A 24544-nucleotide genomic window follows, 5' to 3' on the forward strand; every position below is an offset into this window, starting at 1 on the left:
TGTGGATGATATAATCTATGATGGCTGTAACTGGTGGTGATGCAACAGTGAACCAATGCTTTCAGAAGCCTGCCCTCTACAGAAGCTCTGCTCCCACTACAAGAAGATCAAAGACAATTTAGAGGAGGCTCGCATCCCTCCTCGCCGCTTCAGAAATGCACTCAAACCTGAGAAAATGAATTGTGGGATTGTGTTTTCCATCCCACCGTTCTGCTCCGGCGCTCTGGTGCTCCCTTTGCATTTTCAGGTGTACTGCAGGTACTGAAGGGGAATTGCAGGGAAGAGTGGGATGTAACACACACACACACACACACACACACACACAGGAGTGTTTGTGGTACTCATTTTGTATTTTTGTATGTGTGCTGCATCATTGTTGTGAAATGATGTTTGTGTCTAAGTGTTGTAAAGCTGAGCTGCTGTTTTCTTTGTAGCCCCTCAGCAAATCATAAAACAGCAGGAATAAACTTCAGCCTCACTTGGTGTGACTATTTTAACCCAGCTGTGTTATCCTGCTGTTTGACCTTGTCATAATACAGACACACACAGATGGAGCGTCAGACATGAATATGTTTGGAAAAAAAAAAAAAAAAAAGAAGACATAAAAATCGCCAGTTGTTGTTTTTTTTCCACTCCTGACAGAGCTGCTTGTTTCTTCATTACGCACATTCACTTGTCCCTTTAATATTTTTCTCTGCAATGGAAACTGCTCATCCACCATCATCAGTCTCCACTCTTTGATCTTGGGCTGGTTGCACGCATGCGCCCCTCATTGGCTCCTCTGCACCGTCTGGAGTAAGTTGGATGTGCGCGCTCCTCACTCGCATCCCGAAACCGCCTCAAAAACTGTTGCGATGGGGAGGATCAGGAAAAACCACATTGGGATTTTGACTTTTTCCATAATGATGAGTTTTGTCTGCGCTCAAAGGTAATCTCGTTTGGATGTGTTTTTTTTTCTTTTTTTACCCCCCTCCTCGTCCTCTGTCTTTGCATGTCTCCTTCTGTTAAAGCGTGCCAAGGGTGTGATATTAATAAGCTGTTTTTTTTTTTTGTGCGTTGCACCACCTTTTTTTCTCCCCAGCGTCAAGGATATCAAAGATCCGAGCAATATGCCTCTGGTAAAAGAAACAGTGGACAGGCTGATGAAAGGATACGACATTCGGTTGAGGCCAGATTTCGGAGGTAACAAGCAAACTGAAAACGGGGGAATGTCATGTTTTTCACGCCCTCCTGACGTGCAATACCTGCTTAATGAATCGCAAAATCTGCTTTAATTTACATAATCATCCCTTCACAGTCAAACAGGCCTTTCCAATTAAAGCCGAGGGAGATGATGCGCATATTTCATCTGATGAGAGGCTTCTTAACGTGATCGATACCGCTCATCAATGTTTGATTACTCCGCCAAATAAACCAAATTAACGCCATTTAGAGCTCGTGTGGGTGTCCGAACGTGGAGATTTCTCCCCCCGGCTGGTGGTGCAGCAGCCTCCTGTAGGTGTAGCTGATCAGAGAGGGACCTGTGCCCGCGCGCGCGTCACGAATTTGTTAAATCCAGGCTTCATGATGAGAGAATTATTCATATCTGCCCGTGTTTAACGCAGCTTTTCCTTCACAGGTGCGCCAGTGGCGGTGGGGATGAATATAGACATAGCCAGCATAGACATGGTGTCTGAAGTCAATATGGTAGGTGAACGTTTGATTTTTTTTTTTTTTAAATATTATTTTCCTTCTTCTTCTTATTGCCCCGCTTAATGTTGCCAATTGCGCCCGATGCGGCCGCAATAGCCCGCCTCTGAAGTGGGCTGCTGATCACGGGTCAGTGTGGGAGATCGAGAGAGACAGAGAGAGAGAGAGAGAGACAGCAAATCCAGAAATATATTTTGAATGTATTTCTCTGGGATTGATGGAGGGAAAGAAGAGAAAAAGGAAGGCAGTGAAAGGCTTTTCACATCATCGCCATCCTCGCCTCAGTCTCCGCATTTGCAGCTCTGGTGTGTTGCTGCTGCATTTGAATTCAAAACACACACTCACTGGCGCACTCGGACGCACAGCCCCGGCTGCGCGCGCGGAGCGCTGCTTCAGCGCGCGCGCGCGCGCGCGTGTGTGTGTGTGGATATGTGTGTGTGTGTGTGTGTGCGCGCGCCCGACTGCTTCACGTTGTCAAGCCTCGGTGGTGTAATTTTGTTGACACGCACGCTCACACACGCACCAACCCTCCCTTCCCCTCCGAACCTTCCTTGCAGTTACCAACAAAATGGATAAAAATAAATAAAAAATACAAAAAATAAAAAAAAATAAAAACGCAGCGCTGCTCCTCCAGGAGAGACGTCTCTCTGCGTCTCTCTTCGTCATTTTTCTGCCCTTTTCTAGAAGCATCCGTGTCAGCCAGCGATCACACCGCCACAGCTGGAGGTGCTCCACCTTCCCACCTGATAGAAATGTAGGGGCAGAACAGGAAAACAAGCAAAAATCCTGGGAAAAAAGAAAATAAAAAGGGAGGGGGTGGTGGGGGGGGGGGGGGTTGTTGGGCTCTGGTGCGCAAACATGAACTTCATGCGCGACTTGGAGGGGACAGGGGGAAAAGTTCAGCAGCCCATGCAAGAGCACCACCTATCGATCCGTGTGACAGGCGCACCGACCGACCGACAGACCGACCGACCGACCGACCGGCAGGACCGACCGCAGCCCGCAACAACCTGACAGCTCTTCCAGGGACTGGAGAGCAGCTGGGAAGCGTTTCTCACGCTCCGTCTCTCCTTGTGTTACAGCAAAGAAAAAAACAAAGGAAGATGGTTTTCCTCGTGGAATTTTTTTTTAATGGATTCAGAGGAAATAATAAGCTCCATCAGAGAATGAGTTCAGACTATATGAGAAAGAGTCGCTTCCGAAGCAGCCCTCTCCATGGATCATCAGAACAGAAATGTTATATAAGAGCATAAAAAAAAAAAACAAGTTTCCCACTAGCAGTGGAAGGGTTTGTGTTTTCTATTAATAACCGAGCCGTTTCTAAAGTTGACGCTGGGTTAATTTTTGCCTGTCAGATTTGAATTTGTCACGTTGTGTGAAAACCTGTGTGTCTGAAGGCCACGTCGAGCAGCCCCGGTTGTGTTTTTGGAAACACTGATGTGAGCTGTGCTTTGGGTGAGGAGAGGCTCTGAATGGTCAGAGCTTCTCCTTTGATTCCTTTGATGGAGATGATTTATTTTGGTGGAGGATGCTGCGAGAACGGAAGTGCCTTGGGGGTCCGGGGAGATTTGAAATAGAAACCCCTCACTGGCTTTCACCTCTCTCTCTCCTTCTCTTTTCACTCGTCCTCCCTCCTCCAGCCTTTGACTGGATCCCGGGCTGTGACTCTGGACTCAGCAGCCATGTAATCCACCTCTGCCTTACTCCAAAGGGTTTTCTTACTTAAGAACTCGGCATCTATGCAAGCATTCATCTGGAAAAAAACACTGCTTCATACGTCCGCACGCGCGCGCGAGTGTGTGTGTGTGTGTCTGTATAACAAAACACAAAACTGTGCACAGTGAATGGCTGCTGACGTCATGCAACTCCCCGTGGCGATGGCAGAGCGCTCATCTCACTCATTTCTCAGAAAAGCTCGCTCCCTGCCAGATCTGCACAGGCGTCCCTCTGACATGGCAGGCGAATCTGAACAGAAAGTTAAAATAAGATCAAATAAAATGGGACGAAATAGCCCCCCTCCCCCTTCCTTGCAGTTCACACACTTTTCTTTTTACCTCGCTGCAACTTACGTAACAGGTTAGAATCTGCTCCTCTTTTCCTGACGTCCAGCTCTCCTTGGCGCGATCCGGGATAACAGCAGTTGACGAGATTGATCCGAGCGGGATCGATAATATCGCCGTGCGGGCCCGATCGCGGGGATGGAGCCGGTGACCTGCGCTTGGTGCAGAGCCGCTTTGATCTTCCCCATCAGGGGCAGCTGCTTTTAAGATTAAAGTGCTGAGAGGGGGAACAACGCGGAGATTTAAAGCGTTGAGGAGCCGGGTGGGAGAGAGGTGAAGGTTACCCCGATCTCTTTCACTCTGTCCTCTGATCAAACCTGCACAACTTACTGCAGACCTGTGTGTTTTCACAGAAGACCTGCAGTGTGTAACCAACCCCTCACAGCGCGTTCACGGTGGCTTTAAATGGAGGAAAAAATATATATATTTCTTTGTGTTTATCGCCTTCATATAGATGCTAAAAATGCTAAAAACTGAATAATCTATCTGGCAATAACATCCCATCAAATGAAAATTTCCCACTGACTTATGTGCTATTTTCTGTAGTTGTGCATGTTTAATCAGTGATTGAGTTATTGCACAAACGATTTATAGACTATAATATAAAGAAGGAATTCAAACATGAGGGAAACTGAACAGAGAGTGCAGGACTAGACTTATTACACCCTTAATTTTCTTCTTTTCACCTTGAGGATCTGTATTTTGAAATGTGACAAAAGGACTTAAATATCACACCATTTAATAGCTGACTGTGTTAAATAGTGTTGCTCTTGTCTTGAAGCTGCTTGCGGTTCTTAACTTGCTGATTAACTGCTTTTAGGAAGCAAGAATTGAAGAAAACATTAAAGGTAAAGAGAAACGTCCAACCTGATATTAATGCTGACAGAGGAAAATAACAGTCATGTGATTCCTCGTCACGAAGACGCAGAAGTGCATGCAGAAACTCAACACTTTACATTGTCAGACTCCATTTTTTTTCATGACTTTTAAGTGGCTTTTCAAGCTTCACTTTTAGGACTGCCCCCCAATGCAACCTTCTCTTGATCTTCATGCAGCTAATACCTTTTTTTTTTTTTGTTTAAAATGAATTTTCTTGTATTCCTGAGAGATGAGCTGAGCTGCCATCTCTGTGTGGGTCATTAAATGACATCTGCTAGTTTGGGGAACATGGTGTTTTGGTCTGTCTTCGCTCATCAATCATTATTACTGTCCGGTGTGTGTTTCTACCTGTGTGTCCCGGGCGGACGGTACGCGGCTGTGAGTGGGAGCCAATATTCAAAACTCCTCTTCTTAAGCTAATTCTCCTCCGGATTGTGTCTTTTCTGTATGATAAAACCAGTCGAGTACATCCCGGTTATGGTGAACGCAGAGCCTGCACCTGGAGGAAAATGGAGGGATCTGCTGTGTGAAGTGGAAGAAATGCGAGTGGATTTGAGCTCAGTGTTTGTGCGCAGGCCTGCCGCCGCTGTGGTGTGCAGGACGGGGCTGCAGACAGCTGCTCGCTCCTCTAATTAAAGATAAAAATGCCTCTGGTGGAGAATGAACTCTGCGTTTTGGTCGGGGCTGACTGAAGCCATTGTGGCATTTTTGTTCTGTGCTCACATGAAGGGCACGACGGCTGTTAAAGTGGCGTTTGTGTACACAGTGGGACGTGTAGTTCTTCTTCTTCTCTGTCTAATGCTCATGCAGCTGGCCGGGTCACATGTGGACGTTACCAGGCTGGAGCCTTTCTCTTTTTTTCGTGTGTGTGTGTGTGTGTGTGTTTTTCTGTGTGATCCTCCGTGCCGGCCCGATGAGGCTCAAAGGTCAGCCATGTTGTTGGGCGGTGAGATTGTGCAGGTCAGTCAGCGCGGTGGAAGCTGCATGACATTACAAATGTGCTATTTTGAGAGGAGAAGTGTCCTCCGAGTCCGAGGTGTGACCACACATCCTCGCTGGGTGGGCTGTGCTGACTCACTGGGGTTAGTGCAGAATATGGCACAGATATGATCTCATGGCAGAGACCCCCCCCCCCCACTCCACTGTTTATCTGTCTGTCTGTCTGCTGAGTGCCGACATCTCGCTCCATCACTCATCTCCCTCACTTAGCAGCCCAACTTCCATTTGCATGACGCTGTTTGTTTTCGCTGAAATCGCGGATCCGGGAACCGAACCCCGGTTACGGTGCATCTAAAAGCGTTCTTGCACACAGCCGGTGCAGCTGATTAAATACAAGTCCAGCCTGTTGTCTCAGCAATGCATCGGCGCTGCATAATAATGTCTTCGGCGTGCGATCCATATGTTGTGCACGGCCACAGTGTGCACTGCGAGGCGGGAGCGAGGGAGAACGCAAATGAATATTTTCACTCCTGGTCTTTTCTTCTTCTTCCCCTGCTTGGTAATTACATGTAAAATACCTGAGGTTGGTGGTTGTTAAGAGGCGCTGCCTGTACTATAATACTCTTCTCTGAATGTTAATTAGCTGGCTGTGAATTAAAAGATTTAAACAAACCAGCTGTGGTGACTTTTGGGATGGAGGAATTAGTGGGGCGTGAGCGTTCCCTTTATTGAGATCATTATCCCGACAAGCACTGGTTTCTTTATGTGAGTGAAGGGATCCGGCCGGCTGATAATTGGGGCCGGTGACCGGGGGCTGGAGGGGGGGTTGCGTGCGTGCGTGTGTGTGTGTGTGTGTGTGGGTGGGGGGGTGAGGAGACACATCAGGCTTGGCATTGACCGTGCATCCTCTCAGAGAAACACTGCTTCTTGTGTCTGTGAATTAGCAACCATTTTGATCTTGTTTGTCCAAACTGATCCTGTTCCATTTTATTTTCAGCTCGTGGAAAATAAGCTTGTGTTATTTTTACACAGTGTTGCCATGACAACACAGCCATCGTTTTTTCTTTTTTTTTTTTTTGTGAATCTAAGGAAGTCAAGGAAAAACAAATAAGGCCTCGTTTTTTTCCTGGGGATTTTTTTTTTTTTTTTTTGAAAAGATCCTCAGTGTCTGTTAGTTTATGACCTTTGCTGAAATTTGTTGACGCTGCCTAAAATTTCTCTGAACGTTCTTGTGCATCTGCAGCGCTGCTGTGCTTCATGTTTGCTTGGTGCACCACTCAGCTGCTTGGCATCGAGTATGAAATGGCAGACAACAGCGGAAAACAGCATCCAACTCAGTTTTATACAACAGGAATTTCTTCATGGAAGTGAAGAAAGGAAAAAAGCAGCACGTGTTTGATCCTGCAGATGTTTGCACGACTTTGCAGCCACTCACTACAATTACATCCGACTGTGGAATCATCATTTGACAAGGTCTATCTCTCCAAGCTTTTAATTATGTTATAAACAAAAAATGCAACACACACACACACATAAATTTTCATTTTTTTTTGAATATTTAAAGACAAGAAATAATTTGCCCTCTCGCTCATCCATTGCAGCTTTGATTCTGCCCTCTCTGTTTGCCCGGCTGAGCTTTGTGGAAAGCTTAAGAGGAGGATGCAGGTTGTCCAGAACAATGTCATTAGTTATGCTGAGTGGACGCACTGAGTAACAGATTAATATGGTCAGCGGTATAATTACAGCACGAGAACAACACTTAATCCCGCAGCTTCCTTACACGCATGCTGGGCTCTGCGCTTAATATTTGGTTCCTGGCGCTTTATTAAACTGAAGATAAAAAGACGCCACAAAGACCACTTTCAATAAAACCACAATTGATCCACTGCTGAGAGTAAAATCCTGCAAAGAAAGGATTTGAGGTTTACAAATTTTTAATAATGTTGTATTGTTTTCCCATTAACCCTTTAAAGAACACTCACTGAAACAGTTTTAACCCTCAGACGAATAGGTATATCATGATGTTAACTTAGAAGAAAACAAAAAGAGATGCAAAAGTTACAAAATATGGTCTCTTGTGCGAGAGAATGGGAAAAAAGCCCTTTTGACTCTTGTGAATTCTGTTATATGCAACTTAACATTTCAGACAATTTAAATAATTACATGAGGATTTTCACTTTTCCTTGTTTAGTTTGTGGAGTGCTTATCAACGCTCCTCCCTGCAAAGTCCCACATCAAGAGCAAAGTTACAGCAAGTGTAAATGGTTTGCAATCTTCTTTATGGTGGTCAGTGTGGGAAACAAAAATCAGCCCGTCCTTAAAGCGGGCGTGAGTCGGCCAGCTCCATTAAAGGCCTTTAACGTGTTGACGACTCCCTTAATGATTCTGTCAGGCGTTTTCTCTCAGCGAGGCTAAGTAGCTGAAAAATGACCCATTTGAAAGGGAGTGGTAAAGGCGTCCGTGCTGCCACCTCCCTCCGGACGCGCATGGCCGACAGCTCACTCAGGATGCCCCGGCTCCCTCCCCGACCCCTTAATATTTAATCTGAAGCCTGTGCTTAAACACAGAGAACACATCAAATGAACAAACTGGGCTTGTAGGTGGGGAGCGGACAGATGAGGGGCTGAGGCGTGTGCAGGCAAGGCTCCTCACTGCCCAAACTTGATGCATCTGTTTTAACCACACAGCCCAATTTCCCGAGCTCAGTGGGGCTGGATCAGTGAAATGAGAAACCGTGTGGTTATAAATTCAGGCTTCAGAGTTTCTCACACTACAGGGACGCTGCAGCCTGCGTGTTTACTCAACCCCACCCTCACTATGACTTTCATGCTAATGATTTTCTGTCAGCAATAAGGCAGAGAGCGAGCCATCGCTGATCTATCAGCTGAGCATCGTTGCTGTTTGCTGCCCAGTTTTGGCATTCAGTGCTGTGTTGTGTCCTCTGTCCCCAGCGGGCAAATTATGAGCATCATTGAAAAATTGAAGTCAATGTTAGATACTCCTGTTCCAGTTTGACCTCAGTCCGAGATGAGAAATTACACATTAAATAGTAAACAGAGGCCGAGGCTTTCGGTAACTACTAACTCACTGCTCATCCAGCACAATCACTTAATGCAAACCATTTTTGAAAATGGAATCTGTTTACATGCAGAGGAAGAAAAAGCAAACACCTTTTTTTGACAGAACATGAATTACAAGCAACAGTTTTCAATTTCTATTTCTTGTCCAGGTCCATACAGATCAGTAAAGAATTACAATTTTCTCAAAGAAAGTAATGATGTGTCGGAATTGGCTGATTAAACAGTGATCATCACACACATCAGTGATTAACTCTTGACCTTGAGTTTCTGGGACCCCGGTTTGAATCCTGACTGTGGCAACCAGAGCATCCAGAGCAAGAACTATATGGTGCAAGACGCACCGACTTGCTGTGGCGACCCCTGAAAACAAATTAACTTTTAAAATTGTTTTTATTTTACATCTGTAATGAAACAAACATGAAAGTGAGCGCTGGTGAAGTCGGTTCATGAACATAAAAGGATAAATGTGCTTTATAAGTAGTAATGTCAGCTCTTCTCGATTCAGCGTTTACAAAGCCAGCAGTGTGCAGCTCTGTCCTGTGTCACTCGTGACAGTGGATCTATTTATCATGGAGGACTTGTTACAACCATGGGCCGACAGATTTCACAGGGCGAACACAAATGTGCTCGGCGTCACTCTGTCAGGCTCTTAATGGGGCTTTGTTAGCCCAGAAACCGATCTGCAGCGAGACACTGTCACTGTGCACGCGGCCGCCGTGTTTTTTTTAAGTTCGCCGAGCCTCTTTTCTATCTTTCATTTATGTATTCAGTCCTGTCAGGCCTTTTTTTTTTTTTTTTTTTTTTTTTAATGTTGGTGTTCTCCACAAGATGTCTCCCTCACTGATGCTCACTGGGCCGTCTGTGTGATGTTAATGGAGTTTCTGAGAAGCGCTTGTGACAAGGAGACTGAAGGTCGCTCTGGAGACCGGCGCTCCAGCATGGGACGTTCTGACTCGCAGTTTTTCTTGCAGCCCGCCCCGACATTTATTTTTGGATGCTGAATGCAGCAGAATCCACCTCACCTGCTCCCTCCCTGTGAGGACCGCGAGACTCAGCTGGAGTTGCTCACAGGAACCTTCACAGTAATTTAATCTCAGTCACATATCAGTGTCGGATTTACATTGTCTACTTTATACATTTGTTTTCCTTCGAAAAGGAGGAGGTAGCTGTATTCTGCGTGGCTCTCGGAGCTGGAGCGATGTCCAGTCCAAGGTAAACGGGGCCATCTGTGAAGCCGTAATGATGGTGCCATTCTGCAGCACAGCCAGGAGGCAGCGTGCAGACCCAGGTGTTCCCTGTGCATATCTGTACCGTTAAACCCTCCGACGTACACAATGAGGCACGGCGCATATGCAGAAGCCATACCAGTGAAATGAGGGCATATCGCCAATGCGAGCTGATGAGTGTTTAGTGCGGGGTTGCACTGAGAGACGCTCGCCTCGCCACACCGTGCTGCAAGAGGACATGATAATCCCTGTTGGTGTTTTTATATTTACAGTTCGTTTAACACGTTTAAATCATTTTAAACTGAAAACATCAGGAGAAAACAGTCAGATCCACACACACATACATGGATGCAAAAAGCTTGAGGACAGAGATGAGTGTGAGTGATTTACCATGATTCTAAATCCGACTTTCCTGCACAGTGAATTGATGCTCTGGGAGCATTGAGAGGATCGTTTTGGACACGGCTCGCAGCTTGTTTTAGAATTTTGCTCGTGTGAAAGTCATCAGTCGTTTAATCAATTCACCAGACTAAAAGAAATTTAATCTCCTGACTGCTTTAATATTCAATTAATGTGAGAACCTGCAGATCCCCCCTCTGTTTTATTACTGCGAATGATTTACCTTTGGGTATTGAAAGGTTCCTTGAATATTTGAAGTCACCTTGCACTGGCAGTGGGGATTTTCCTCTCTTTTTTCCTCACAATGTAAATGACCAGTTGAGCAACATTCAAATTAAGAGTTATGGAAACGAACACTCACTTTCTGCATTTTGCAAATTTTGTCTGAGACGGAGGGATTTCTTCATGCGCTGCTCGCCCCTTTGTTTTTCTGTGCTCCGTCAATATGGCGAAGGACGGTGCTGAAGACAGCGATGCAGCGCCGGATGTGCGCCGAGCCTGCAGCAGGCGGCAGCGAACAATCCCAGAGGCGATAGAGATATCCAATCGACAGGCTGATAATGAGACAGAGAGGGAGCGAGTGCAGGGGGAGGGTTCACTGGGAACTCTTGTAAAAAAAAAAAGGGGATAAGAATGCAGCTGTCCTCGCTTGACTCTTCATTCTTGAAAAAAATCAACATGGCAGCAGCTCATGTATTTTTAGATGATGCCCTTTTTACGCAATGTTTTGTTCTCATTCACTGCATGCAAAGAAAAGATAAGAGTTTTGCAGTAAAAGTGGCTATTGCTTTGCAGTGTCACGCCAATGTGTAATGATGAGGAAAAACAAGAAAGAAAGGAGGGGGCCGGAAACAGAGAAACATAGTGATAACTAATGATGATGGCTGCTTGGAGTAAAAGCTCAAGGGCCTTGTTTCACAGGCCGTATTTTTGAAATTTGTTTTCCCACTCGCTGATTGCGCTGCAATACACTGTAACCAAGCAGATCCGACTGCAGTGCCGTGTTACTGTGGCTGTGTGGGTGTGAGTCTTTTGTTAAGAGTGAGAAGTGGAGAAAAGACACAGAGAATGAGAGGAGGAGGTACAGTTTGCCGCCACGTCTCTGAGCATGTGTGAAAACAAACGACAGTATACGGCTCCAAACCCACCCCCACCTCCCCGCTAAGGTTAAATCTGGAAGACTCTCCTGAACCTCGGTGGGTCTGCTTGTTTATTATGCAAAAACCAGACAGCGAAAGAGACAGGGAGGAAGCCCCAGCTGCAGAGATCTACTGGCGTTCTGCATTAGAGCGAGTATCGTCTCCGCAGAGCAGAAAGTGGCTTGGTTCGCTCAAGTGAAAGCAGATATTTTTAGCGAGGGACAATAGTCAGCCAGCTGAGAAAGCTCCCCTCTGGTTATAGTCATCAAATTAAGTGGAGATAGTTGAATATTAACCCCTGCCATCATGGCTCTGAGTACCGGCCGCAGACGACCTTTTTGGCCGACCTTCTCACCGTGCAGAGTCCATACGACAGACACATGTTCAGAATATGAGCGACGTGTGCTATAAGCAGCCGACACAACAGAGTGAAGAATAACAGCGCTCCCTCCTTCCTCTGCCCTGCAGGACTACACCTTGACCATGTACTTCCAGCAAGCGTGGCGGGACAAGCGCCTGTCCTACTCCGAGATCGCCTACAACCTGACTCTGGATAACCGGGTGGCCGACCAGCTGTGGGTCCCCGACACCTACTTCCTCAACGACAAGAAGTCCTTCGTTCACGGCGTCACGGTCAAAAACAGGATGATCCGCCTCCACCCGGACGGGACCGTGCTGTACGGACTCAGGTAAGCCTTTTACCGCCGCCCTTCTGATCCGGTCATAATTAGAGGATTGATCAGGGTGCATAATGCAGTAATGTGATTGTATCGGGCCGCCTGTATCCGACTGTGCCTTCTTTAATGAAGTCTGAGGAGAATTAAAACTTTTTGCGACACTTCATTTTGTGCTCGGCGTGACACATCTCGGCGCTTGGCGTCTCTTTTTGTGAGTTCAGACAGCCGCTCTGAAGAGCAACATGAACACTGTACTGAACAAATTAGCTGCTAACTTATGTGAACACGACGGCGTTCCCTAAAAACCGGAGGGAAGAAATGTGACAGCAAACCTCCAGTTTAGTCAAACCTCCAGCAAAATGAGGTTAGAAGGAAGTGATACGCCAAGGCCTGAAAATAAAGATTTATTAAGACGAAATAATGGAAAACCAGAGCAGTTTACAGACGTTTATTGAGATTAAAAATAAAAAGAATACATTTAGTACATTTAGTAGTTTACATGAGAAGTGAGGATATATCAACTCCAACAGCTGATTATTATTTTATTCCATGTGCTTACATGCAGGGGCCTTCAGTGCTCGTCAAACACAAAGAGACAATTACCTACATCCATCACTATCTAACATCTGCTCATGCGCAGGGAGAACATGCAGACTGCACAGAAAGGCCTCCTATGTTTCTATGAGGAGAGAGTAAGCACTAAACAACGTGTGCGGTCCTGGTTTCCAGTCATCACAGAAAAACTCACACCGTAATGCATACAGAACCAGGTTGCTTTTGGCTTTTTATGTCTTGCAGGTGATTAAATAAGAATAACACTACGATGACACATGCACAGCAAAATAGAGTTTTTCATGCATCAGACCACGTTCACTTGAGCACGATGTGCTGGAAACGGTCTCTTTTCTGGATGTGTGTACTTACATTCACCACTAGAAAGAGCTCTGAGCAAACAGCTGGAATGTGATCCGTCCCAAAGTCAAAGATGTGGAGAAACAGACAAGCAAGAGGAAAGAGGTGGATGAAACTTTTCGTTGTGTTTTGTGTGACTTCAAACTCACATCTCATATTCTATATTGATAAAGGTAAATATGCTAAATTGTGAAAATGATACCTGTTATTTATCTTCACTTTTTCTTAGTGAGTATAAGGCTAATGTGCGATATAAAACTACTTCGACGTCTCCTTGTTCTTCCATAGTGTGGAAGACGTCAAGTACCCCTTTAAAGTATGCTGACAGATTTTCCTGATGAAATTTTTGCACACACAGAAAAAAAAAGTGACAGATTGTCTTTTTTTTTTTTTTTTTTGTTTTTTTTTAATCTTTTCAAAAGATGTCGTCGTTGATATCCTAGAAATGTGTTTACCTTGGAGGATTAGTTTGCCTCAGAAGGGTCACAGACTAGGTAATGTGACGACAGTGCTGACTCACTCACAGCTATTCTGTTTGTCTGACTCCACATTTCTTCTTCAGAGGCGTCCTGCCATGTCTTGAGTCTCGGTAAGAAGTGTGTGTTTCTAACTGAAGGCAGTGATGAGTGTGTGGCAGAATCATCCTCTTCCAGATGTGTGTAGGAGGTCCCGCATGCCTCCGTAAGTGTGTCTTTTTTGTATATCCCCGGAAGATAATCAATTTCAATTATTGATTATTGGTCGGGATCAATAATAAAACGGGACGGCGCAGCCAGTCGGACTGAGCCTCGAAGGCCTCAGCCCATCCATACAACATCTCTTTGTGGCGCTGGACTGCGATTCCTCTGAGGCTGCCGCCATCCATATTTGATAAGTCATAATCAATAATGTAGCAGTTCAATACAAACACTGGATCCGTATTTGCACTGATGCTGCGCATTCGCCTGCACAGGCGCCACCCGTCCGTCACTGCGCCGCTGCCTCCTCTGATTCGTCACCCCCTTTTCCTGTGTGTGTTGAAAAGCTGAGGTTATTGTTGCTAATTCAAGATGTTGCAGTGTTCAGTCTCTCTCTCTCTCTCTCTCTCTCTCTCGCTCTCTCTCTCTAGACTGAGATGCCCTTCTTGCGCAAAGACTGCTTAAAAAATTAAGTATCTGCACTGCACCAGATTATTCATTGCTATATTTTGTTTCAACAGCCGACAAATGTAATTTATATCGCTCTGACTCAGTTATGTGAGCCGAACACATATTTATGCCTAAGAATCAAAAAAGCAGCGGAGGCTTTTGCGGAGTTGCCGAAAGTGTAAAAAAAACCCCAGGTGTGCGTGCGCCGCAGAGACGGGGTCGTTGCCTCACGTGCGCCGTCCTTGTCGGCGCCGCCGCCCCCTCCCCCCCCTCCTCCTCCTCCGGCTGCTCCGTTATTTGGTCCGTGGGTTTGGTCCAGGTTTCGTTTGATGCTAGCAAGTGCAGACACAAGCTGCTGTCAGAGTCAGCCTCGGCCAGATGCCCGTGCGCTGTGAGCGCGCTGACACATACCTGTAGAGACGGGCCGGCTGGTCGCAACAGCAGGGCTTTAGTGGACGTGCGGGAGACGGCGAGCTGAGAGGAGACGCCGAGCCTTCCCAGGCCTCGCTGGATGTATGTGAACATACACGCTGTCAGAGCGCCTTAGTTTACGTCTGGCTCGTAATCTGCCCGCGCAACGTCTTCTGTTGTCTGCGTGCGGATCGCCAGCGGGAAGGGGAATATTTCGACCCCTTGCTCGGCGTTGACCCTGGCTGGCTTCAGCTTTTTTGACCTGTTTCTTGAAGGCAAAATTGGATTTGATGTTATTTAATGTAGTTTAGCTGGTGGACTAACATGCAAACTCCACATGAAAGACCTGGCCTGGTTTTCAAGACACAGACTTAAAACTAAAGAGATAAGAGTGCTGACCACTGCTGCACGCAAAACACACGCATCATATCATGTAAAGCAAATCAAACACAGATACGCACATTAACAACTTCACACCTGAAACAATTTAATTCATAAAGCTGAACGCATTGTGTTTGTATGAGAGAAAAATGAATAGAATGAGTATTGAAACACACTGTGGTGTGCATGTGGGGCCAGGTCAGACGAGAAGACTCCTGCTTTGAACACTGCGATGCATTTTTGAAGTTTTGAAAGTGCTTGAGTAAGACATATATAAAAACTCTAATGAATTCCATCTATTTTGGTGAAAATAAGTTACACAGAATCAATTTGACAGTAAAACGTTTAAATTACCGGTTTACTTTTGCTTAAATCAGTCACGTCATGCAATATCTTGTTGTCTCGCCAAATCCTTGAATAATGAGCGGCAAAAGTAAACATATTACCGGCCTCGAAGGTGAGCGTGGATTTGTGCTGAACTAACTGAAATTAGCTAACACTGTACCAGGGGAGCGCCAGTAGATTAGCCTGTTGTTTAGTTTGCAGGAGGCTTTAAACGCGTGTGAGTGCAGGATCTGTGTGTGTGTGTGTGTGTGTGTGTGTGGGAGGCTGAGTGTGAGTGGGCGATTGTTATTTTTGGGTGTGTGCGCGTGGAGGAGGAAGGGCGAGGGTGTTGTTTACTCCTCATTCTCTGGATATACAGCGCGTCGCGATTCCTGCCAAATCCCAGCCTTCAATTACCAGGAGGAGCAAGAAAATTACAACGGCGCTCCCAACTGTCGCTTCAGAGCCGGGTTTGACTCTCCGGGAGCGGCGGTCTGATCTAATTACCCGGCCCCCGAAAAGGCTCAGCCAGTAACGCAGATACCGCCCAGGCTGACACACACAAACACACACACACACGCATGCAGGAAAACAGAAATTCTCAGCAGGAAGAAGAACGAAAAACAGAAACAGAAGAGGAGACAGAGAAATGTACAGAGAGCCAAAAAGTAAAAGAAGTGAAGGTCAGACTTCATTCAAAATGGAGAAATTATTAGAACCCCCCCCCCCCCCCCCCCCTCCTCCTCCTCCTCCTCCTCCTCCTCCTCCTCCTCTCGCTGTGAATATTGGAGCTCCGTTTTTGTCAGTCCGTATCCGTCTGCGGTGCAGCCTGACGTTGCTGCTCTCTGCAGCTCAGCAGATGGATTCTACGGCCAGGAGGAGGAGGAGGAGGAGGAGGAGGAGGAGGAGGAAGCTGCTGCTGCCTCCGCTTCTCCTCCGTCGATCCAGCTGTGGGATCACCTTCAAAGTTACCCGTCTTCTTCCCCGAGTCACCGAGCAGGCAGGACGGTTTTCTGAGCTGTGTGGGGTTTTTTTTTTTTTTTTTTTGGATAAAGCCTTTATTCTGAAACGAAGAAGCCTCTCGTTTGATTGGACGAGTCGTGGCACACATAGGAGCCTTTTCTGTTAGTGACTGCAGACATTTTATTTTCAAATCTGGCAACAATGTCTGAGCAGAGAGAGACAATCCTCCGTGCATGTCTTCAGCTCAACACGGGCTCTCTATCCAAAATGGAGGAAGCCTCTCCATCTTATTTAACTTCAGAAGGGATGATCTTTCTTTTTCTTTTCTTTTTTTTTTTCTTCTTAACCTATCGTTAGAAGCCCTATGTAATAACACGTGGGTTTAATTAAAGGCTGCACAAACCTGTGAAAATCTCCCTGCGTGTCCCTCCCTCTGCTGCCATGCACCCTGGAAATGAGAGTCTGTCTGGGAATTTGTGGCGGTTGTGTTATGTCCGTAAACAAGGTCATTTGGAATAAAGGTGCACAGGCTGCCTTAGGGGGGGTCCACACAAACAACACACACTCAGAGAGAGAGAGAGAGAGAGAGAGAGAGAGAGAGCCCGGGCTGAACTGTGAGTGAACGGGCACAGAAAAAAAGAAAATACAGCCTTTTTGAGAACTCAGTGTCCTATTAGCTCCGACGCAGAGCAAATGTAGCGTGTTGGAATCTGCGTGATCTGCTACAGGCCGGCCTCCTCGCCAGCAGGTTGGGATGAGGGGACGGGGCTGGCCCTCAATGATGAGGAAGAGCAAACAAGCTTGTGCTTCATGATCGCTGCTGCTGCTGCTGCTGCTGCTGCTGCTGCAGAGGTCCACGGCAGACTCTCGCTGCAGTGGAGATGACGAAGAGGAGGAGGAGGAGGAGGAGGAGAGGCAAAGATGGGGAGGGAATCCTGCAGAGAAGCCCTCATCCTTTCTCCTCCTCGCTTATTATCAGCGTTCCATCAACTGTTGGTGTGTGCCGCGGACGTGCGGGCCGAGACTCGGCGTGCAGCGGCGACGCAGAGTCTCAGACGAAAAAGCTGCGAGACTTCTGCTGATGATGTAGGTGGGCTATAAATAGGCCGTTATTTTTACCCCTGCCATTTTGGCCTCATTTTGCTTCCCCCACCCCCCACCCCCCACCCCGTGCGTCTCCACCATGACGATTTCGTGGCGGCGATGGTGACGATGGTGAGCGACGAGCGCCTGCCCGCCGAGCGCAACAGCCCAGCAAGTTGCGGCCGCGGAAAAAAAAACGGGGTAAACTAGGACAGAAATGAGACTCCTGTGTTAATCCCCCAGTGCACCGCGGCCCTGCTAACTGGCTCTTACATAAGAGCCCAGAGAGCAAGAAGAAGGAGGCAGATAGACTGAGAAAGACAGACAGAGAGAAAGCCGAAGAGCGGAAGAGAACGACTGCGAGTCTCTGCATCTTGATATATATAAAAAAAAAAAAATGAAATCCCAAGCTTGCCAGGCGAGGCCCGAGGGAGCTGCACGTCTTCTATTGAGAGATTTCAAAAAAAAAAAAAAAAAAAAAACTTTTGCTCTTAATAATTAAAGACAAATCACTCTTCAAGATGCATATTCAGATGAAGTTCAGAAAAGAAAGATATTGTGATTTAGTTTCCACTGCCACCACGTCCCTCTGCTCCAGCAGTTTATTTCTATTTGCAGAGCAGGAGAGAGATTTAAAATGACACAGAAAAGTTTTTTACGCTTTAAGTCTGCTTCCAACGCAAACGTGACACTGAAATACAACATGCAAACTCATTTATAAGCCTTTTTTTTTTTTTTTTTGCTTTGACATTTGTGTGTTAAAACTCATTTCGGGATTTTACAATATGCAGTATATATGCAATATAAGAGAAACTGCTAAAACTGTTTTACAAAGAGGCTTATAGTTTCAGCACAGGTAAAAAAAAACCACAATATAGTTTGTGCATTAGTAGAAAATAATGCAAAAAAAAAAAGGATCATCATTTCATAGGGCGTCTTAATTTCTGCTGAATTATGAAGAGGGACTTTAAAAATTGAAAATATTCCACAGTTCATGAACATTACGCCAGAATTTTAGCTTAAATAACTTGTGGCCCGTCTTGTTTTGAGTCGCTGAGGTTCACTGCACAGCGTCATGTGTGAATGAATGAATGAATGAATGAATGAATGAATGAATGAATGAATGAATGATCCACTAAAGCATTGAATTGATGAGGTGACAAGAACTGGCCATGACACGGGAAACCCGCAGTCACAACGAACGCTTCAGCCCGGACTGGGAATTCTCCCACAGGCTGCTATTATTATTAATGGTTGCATGATGTTATCATATTTTATATCAATCAGTGTGTGTGTGTGTGTGTGTGTGTGTGTGTGTGTGTGTGTGTGTGTGTGTGTGTGTGTGTGTGTGTTGGGGATGGCGGGGGGTGTTCTTCTTACCAGTAGAGGATGCTCGATTGGGTGCCTGCAGTGAAATCGTGTGTCCAGTCCCTCAGACGGCCCGGGGGGAGGTTGGCAGGCCGGGCGCCAGCCCGTCTCAACTCCGGCCAACTTGTCATGTGTAACAGGAAACGCGTCGCTCTGAGTGAACCTATCGGACGCGCCGGCTCCTCAGTGTATGGTTGCGTGAACAGTGGATGAACTTCCTCTGCTGTTGTGGGATGAAAATAAAGCCAGCGCAGCATCCAGCTGCCTTATATCCCAAAGTAATAGTGCAGAGCTTGTAGTGGTATAAGTCATGTGCTCTTTCTATGATTAATATATGTAAAAAGTCAATGTGATCTATTATTCAGTCAGTGAAGTTACACCATAATGATGCATATAGAGAATGGGACATTTTGATGATTAAATTAGAAAAAAAAATCCAATAATTGGATTAAATTTTGTGAATTTATTGATTTAATGGATTTTTATCCATTTATAGCTACAAAAAGGAATACCGTAACAATCATTTGAAGAATATTAAAAATGTAGTTGCTAGATTTTTTTTAATCATTATTTTAATTTAAATGTTACAATTGCAAAAAAAAAAAAGCTTTAGGTACAGCAAACCAATAAGCTTATATCTATAAAATATTGTAAAAATCCTTGCATGTTTGCAGATGTCTACATTAACAAGAAGCAAAATTAGTTTTTTTAATTATTTTTATCTTTATTCATACTGACATTCTGAAACAGACATCCGTCATTTATGCTTAAAAAAAAAGAAAGTGGCATAAAAAGACAGAATAAGTTAAAAAGTTCAACTAGTTTGAGCTGTAGAGTTAAATTGTAGCCTGAGAGGAAACTTTTTTTGGTTTGTGTATCTGGAGTTGATGATAAACAGAAAGTGCAACGATGAAAGGTTGCAACACTGAAAAATTAGACATTTTTTTCAGAAAACATGTGTAGCATCTTCTATTTATTAAAACATCCTAGTAGTAGTTGTTGTTTCTGTGTATTTATTTTGAGTTTTTTGCTGTGAATTGTCTTGGGAAACGCGTTGGGGTTTTTTTTGCACTGACAGTTGATAGACCTTCCCCTTCGGAGCCATTATTCTCGGGGAATGGTTCCAGGTGCTCCTTCGGGTTTGTCATCATCCTGCTGCGACGTGTTCGCGCTGAAGGTCACACGAAATGAGCTGCTCGCCTGCCCGCCGCCGCCTCGTCCCGCTCCGTGATGGATCTTCACATTTCCTCCCTCTGTGTGTCCAGGATCACCACCACCGCCGCCTGCATGATGGACCTGCGCCGCTACCCTCTGGACGAGCAGAACTGCACCCTGGAGATCGAGAGCTGTAAGTACCGTCGTCCCTGACAACCCGGGCTCGGAAACAGTGCGCCGGCCCGGCGGCACTAAGGTAGCGGGAGGGTTTGATAAGCCGGCATGCAGAATGCTGAGAGAGGCTTGATGAGATATCAAGAGATACGCATCGAGAAGAGGAACATCACTAATGGCTCGGTGACTGATAACATCCAGCCTAATTAATTCAGCCTGGGCTGCAGTGGCTTCCCGAGGCGTGGAGGCGCCTGATTGGGTCCGGTCTTTCAGGGCTGTGCTGACTGTGACGGCTCCCTCCTGAAACCGCGTCCCGTGTTTGTACAGTACAAAGAAGCCCGTTTCACACCGACTTTGCAATCGTGCGTGATCCAGTGCGCTCAAGTCGGGGGAGTTGGGGAGAGTGGAGGAACATGAGAGAGAAAGACGAGGTTCTCCGTGTTTTTTTTTTTTTTTTTTTTTTATCTGGCTCCCCGGAGAAATGGATTATGGGGCTGGGATGTGGTGTAGGGCTCAGTCTTCCCGGGTTTGATCCCGCCATTGCCTGCAGCTTTAAAGCGGTGCGGGTCAGGCCCGCCTCTCGCCACCCCTCTCCCATTATGCTCGCCATCTTTCTCGCCATCGCTCTCTTTTTCCGTTTCTCATCTCCTTTCTTTGCACAGTCTCATTCTTCCCATTTTTTTTTCTCCCAGCCTTTTTATCTCTCTCTCCATCACTCATACGCGCTTTTTTTTTTCTCTCCTTCCCTTTCCTCTCTCAGGCTGCCTGATACAAAATGCACACACACACACACGCACACACACACACACACACACAGCTCCAGTTTTGATCACCAGGCAGTATCTGCTCTCATATGGATTAACTGGCAACGGTTTTAACGCTGGAATCGCTTCATGCCAGAGCGTGCTATTTTATTCAGACTAATGAGCCCGGCGAACTCTCACTTCCCTTGATAAACTTGATGCATTTTTAACAGACACTAGTCTTAAAACCCCCGATTCCCCGATACATCAGCGGCTCAGGCCACCGGTCTCACAGGCCGGGAGAGAGAGAGAGAGAGAGAGAAAGAGAGAGAGAGAGAGATCGTCGTTTTCAAACCCGCCAATGCTAAAGATCTGTTACACACATGAAAGTGCAAACACACGGCGATGTGCGTCTTCGCCCCCCCCCGCGCCTCCTCGTGTCGTCCTGGTGGGACTCTCTGTGACAGCCGAGGACGAGCGCGGTGATGAAATACACCGACATCGTTTTCCAAAACCTACAGAGACAATGGAGCGGAACGAATGGAGCTACAAACTGACCGGCCGCTCATGTACAGGCCATAAACTGCTCGCTGGCGGCGCTCCCCGTCTCCTGCAGACGCCTCGGCGCCCCGGCGATCTCGGCCGGTCGCGGCTGACCAGAACTGAACCGAGCCGCACAGATGAGAACGGCTCCGCCGTCTCCTCGGCCTCTAATTGGGGAAATGCAGACTCCGGCGGGGCCGCCGGGGCGACGAGGCAGACATGGAGCGAGAACTCGCTATACCAGCTGGCGAACACTTCGGCGCCAACCGCAGTGAGCTCTGCAGCTGCGTTCGTTTTCAGATTCTCCGTTTCAATTCATTTCTGCATGAAATGCAAGAATGAAACAGTAAGATTCTGCTCAACAAATACTTTGAAAAGACCGAACCAACAGAGCGCAGAGTCGACTGTGAGGCCTGCGCTTTTGGAGCCATTTTTTTTTCCTCTTGTAGCAAAAGGCTGACTGTTGCGTTGGGTGGCACGTTTCTTCATTAGCATGAATACACTCTGTAATTTATTTGACTGGATTGCACGGCCCCCTTCCTGCTGCTGCGAGTACTCACCAGCACCAAATGTGTATTAACCCCTGCAACGCCGCAACAGATGCTGCATTTACTGCATTTGAATAACGTTTCAAGAATTGAGTTTTTAACCCAATTCAATTCAACTCAAGGAGACAAAAACATAAAAACAATGTTACTCAGAAAGCAGAGATTACCACAGGTTTGGTGTTTTAAAAAAAAACAAAACAAAACTAAGCTGAGAAAAATACCAACTTGTTTCTGCAGACGAAACACACAAACCAGCCACAAATCACGGGATGAAGGACGGCCGTGCGGTTCGACGGTCCTGACGCTGTGGATGCAGGTTCATGCAGAGGAAGAGCTCTTCCTGATATTATTAGCAACACCTGTGCTTCTCCTGCTATGACAAATCAAAATGTCTGCTGTGAAAACGGCCTGTGGGTGAAGCTCGCCGCCCGTCCAACCAATAACAACCCAACACGAGCGCCGTGACTAACTTCACCTTGAATGTCAGCGCCATAGCAACAAAGAATTTTTTTTTTTTGTGTTAATTTTTAAAATCAAAGCCTCGGAGTTTAATTATTCATCACATCTGAATAGGTCACTGCCTCTATTTTGAGTGTGACGACAGACAGAGTGGAACTGGGAGCGGGAGACGGCCGCTCCCAGACAGACAGACGGCGGCGGCCGCAGCAGGAAAAGCCCAACGTCAGTTTCACACCGACAGAAGATGCAAACACCGGTTTTCTGTCGGTCGTTGTGTCACGCATTGATACACATTTTTTGGGGGGTTTTTAAGGACCATGCGCGGCGGTGTTGCTTTCTATTCTTGCGAGAAGTAAACCAGTTTAATTCCTGGAGGCATGAATTGATGTAAGTAGGTTATGAAAACAAACCTTTTGCGGGACTTTGATCCATCGCTGTGTAGCCACCGCTCCATTGTGCGGAGGTTACTTAACGGTCCAATAAAACGTCCTCGGCCTCTCCCGCACGCAGGATTTGAGGGTTTGCTGAACACCTCTGAATCTGTGTTTTGTGCGATCATGCTTTCACAGTTTCATGTCGTGGATATTATAATTGGCTGACTGGCTCAGCTGGAATGTGTGTTTGCAGCAGCTTGTGGCACTTAAAATAAAATCGCAACACCTGTTTAAATTTTAAATATTTCTTCTCCGCTTCACCCACTGTTGGCAAAAAGTGACTAAATATTTCACGACTTGAAATGCTAAAGTTGTCCTCCTTCCCCCAAAAAACAAATCATAAATATTTTCTTTCTTTCTTTTTTTTTTTCTGCACACTCGTGAATCATCGTGCGGCACGCCGAAGCTGAGGGCTACGTCAGAATGTAGGGAATGTAGTGAAGAACAGATAACAGCAAAATGAAATGTAGTGAAATGTGCTTTTTTTTTCCAACGGAGAAATCCTGGGGTCAGAAGGAACCTTTTTCCTATTTGAATGCAACAACAACATCAGCGAATATCAAAACAGAATGATAAAACAACAGGAAGAACCAGTTTAACTGGATATAAGCTACTAAAACACCGACACAAGAACTTTAAATACACCCAGGTCTCTAAAAGTAGTGATCTAAGAGTGGTTTCTTCCACTGTGGCTCGCTTCCCCCCTGGAGTCGGCGCTCATCTCCTCACGCCGTGCTATAGGTCGTCTTGCTGGTGGAGTTTCTCTGAGCGCTCTCGCCTCTTCCTCCTCCCGCAGACGGATACACCACCGACGACATTGAGTTTTACTGGCGGGGCGGGGACGGCGCCGTGTCCGGCGTGGACAGGATAGAGCTGCCGCAGTTCTCCATCGTGGACTACAAGCTCATCTCCAGGAACGTGGTCTTCTCCACAGGTACGCCACGCAGCAGTCACACCCTCGCAGCGGCTTTTGTCTGAGTCACTGTTGCAAACATTTCTGTAGCTAAAATCACTGGAAGAAGAAGAAAAATGAAAAAAATTATACATATATATGTGTGTGTGTGTGTGTGTGTGTGTGTGTGTAGGATAGTATCCCCCCTCACATTGCAGAAAATGTAGTTGGCATCACTGACAAAATTCTATTTCTATCCCACTTCCTGTCTCCCTGCGCCTCCTTCAGGTGCCTACCCCCGCCTGTCCCTCAGCTTCAAGCTGAAGAGGAACATTGGTTACTTCATCCTGCAGACATACATGCCTTCCATCCTGATTACCATCCTCTCCTGGGTCTCCTTCTGGATCAACTACGATGCGTCGGCTGCCAGAGTGGCCCTGGGTAGGATCGCCTCGCCTCTGCACAGTAGTGACCCTGAGAACTAACCCACAGCCAAATGATAACAGAGCATGAAAGGAGCCGTTTAGCACACGCCGGGCACTTCACGTTCCCGCGTGCTTCAGATCCGAGCGTTCTCCCGTCTGTAACGAGCCCGGCGCTTTGACTCTTTATTATCCCGGCGTTTATTTATTTATTTTTTTCTCATTAGCTCTGAGCATGTGTGCGATAGCGGTGTGCGATAGGCTGCCTGGCTAAATGTCTGTTGTTCGGAGATGACTATATGCATGAGTCATGCAGAGCGAGGAGCGCTGCAGCTCGACCTTGAAGCGTGCTGTCTCTCTCTCTCTCTCTCTCTCTCTCTCTCTGCCTGTCTGTCTCCCGGAGCCTCTCGCCCGGCCAGAGATCCCGGCTTATCAGGGCCGGATCGCAGCTAAATGACTGCAGAAAGGAAACGTGGCCACATTTGCTCAAACGCGCCCCCCCCCCCCCCCATTTAGA

General features: G+C 46.5%; 1 protein-coding gene across 2 annotated transcripts in view; it reads left to right on the top strand.

Annotated features, from left to right (window-relative positions):
* Positions 1-759: 759 nt before the first annotated feature.
* Positions 760-24544, top strand: part of gabrb2a (gamma-aminobutyric acid type A receptor subunit beta2a) — a 28036-nt gene continuing 4251 nt past the window's right edge. Inside the window, exons 1-7 of one of the 2 annotated variants that reach the window (XM_030101859.1) lie at positions 760-928; positions 1082-1182; positions 1619-1686; positions 11880-12100; positions 19923-20005; positions 23510-23647; positions 23894-24046. In XM_030101859.1, coding sequence (XP_029957719.1) covers positions 855-928; positions 1082-1182; positions 1619-1686; positions 11880-12100; positions 19923-20005; positions 23510-23647; positions 23894-24046 — 838 coding nt within the window. In that variant the 5' untranslated portion in view covers positions 760-854. The remainder of the gene's footprint in view (positions 929-1081; positions 1183-1618; positions 1687-11879; positions 12101-19922; positions 20006-23509; positions 23648-23893; positions 24047-24544) is intronic. The other variant, XM_030101851.1, reaches the window with a different exon arrangement.

This window comes from Salarias fasciatus, chromosome 2, assembly GCF_902148845.1.
Source record: "Salarias fasciatus chromosome 2, fSalaFa1.1, whole genome shotgun sequence".
In the NCBI taxonomy this organism is placed as follows: domain Eukaryota; kingdom Metazoa; phylum Chordata; class Actinopteri; order Blenniiformes; family Blenniidae; genus Salarias; species Salarias fasciatus.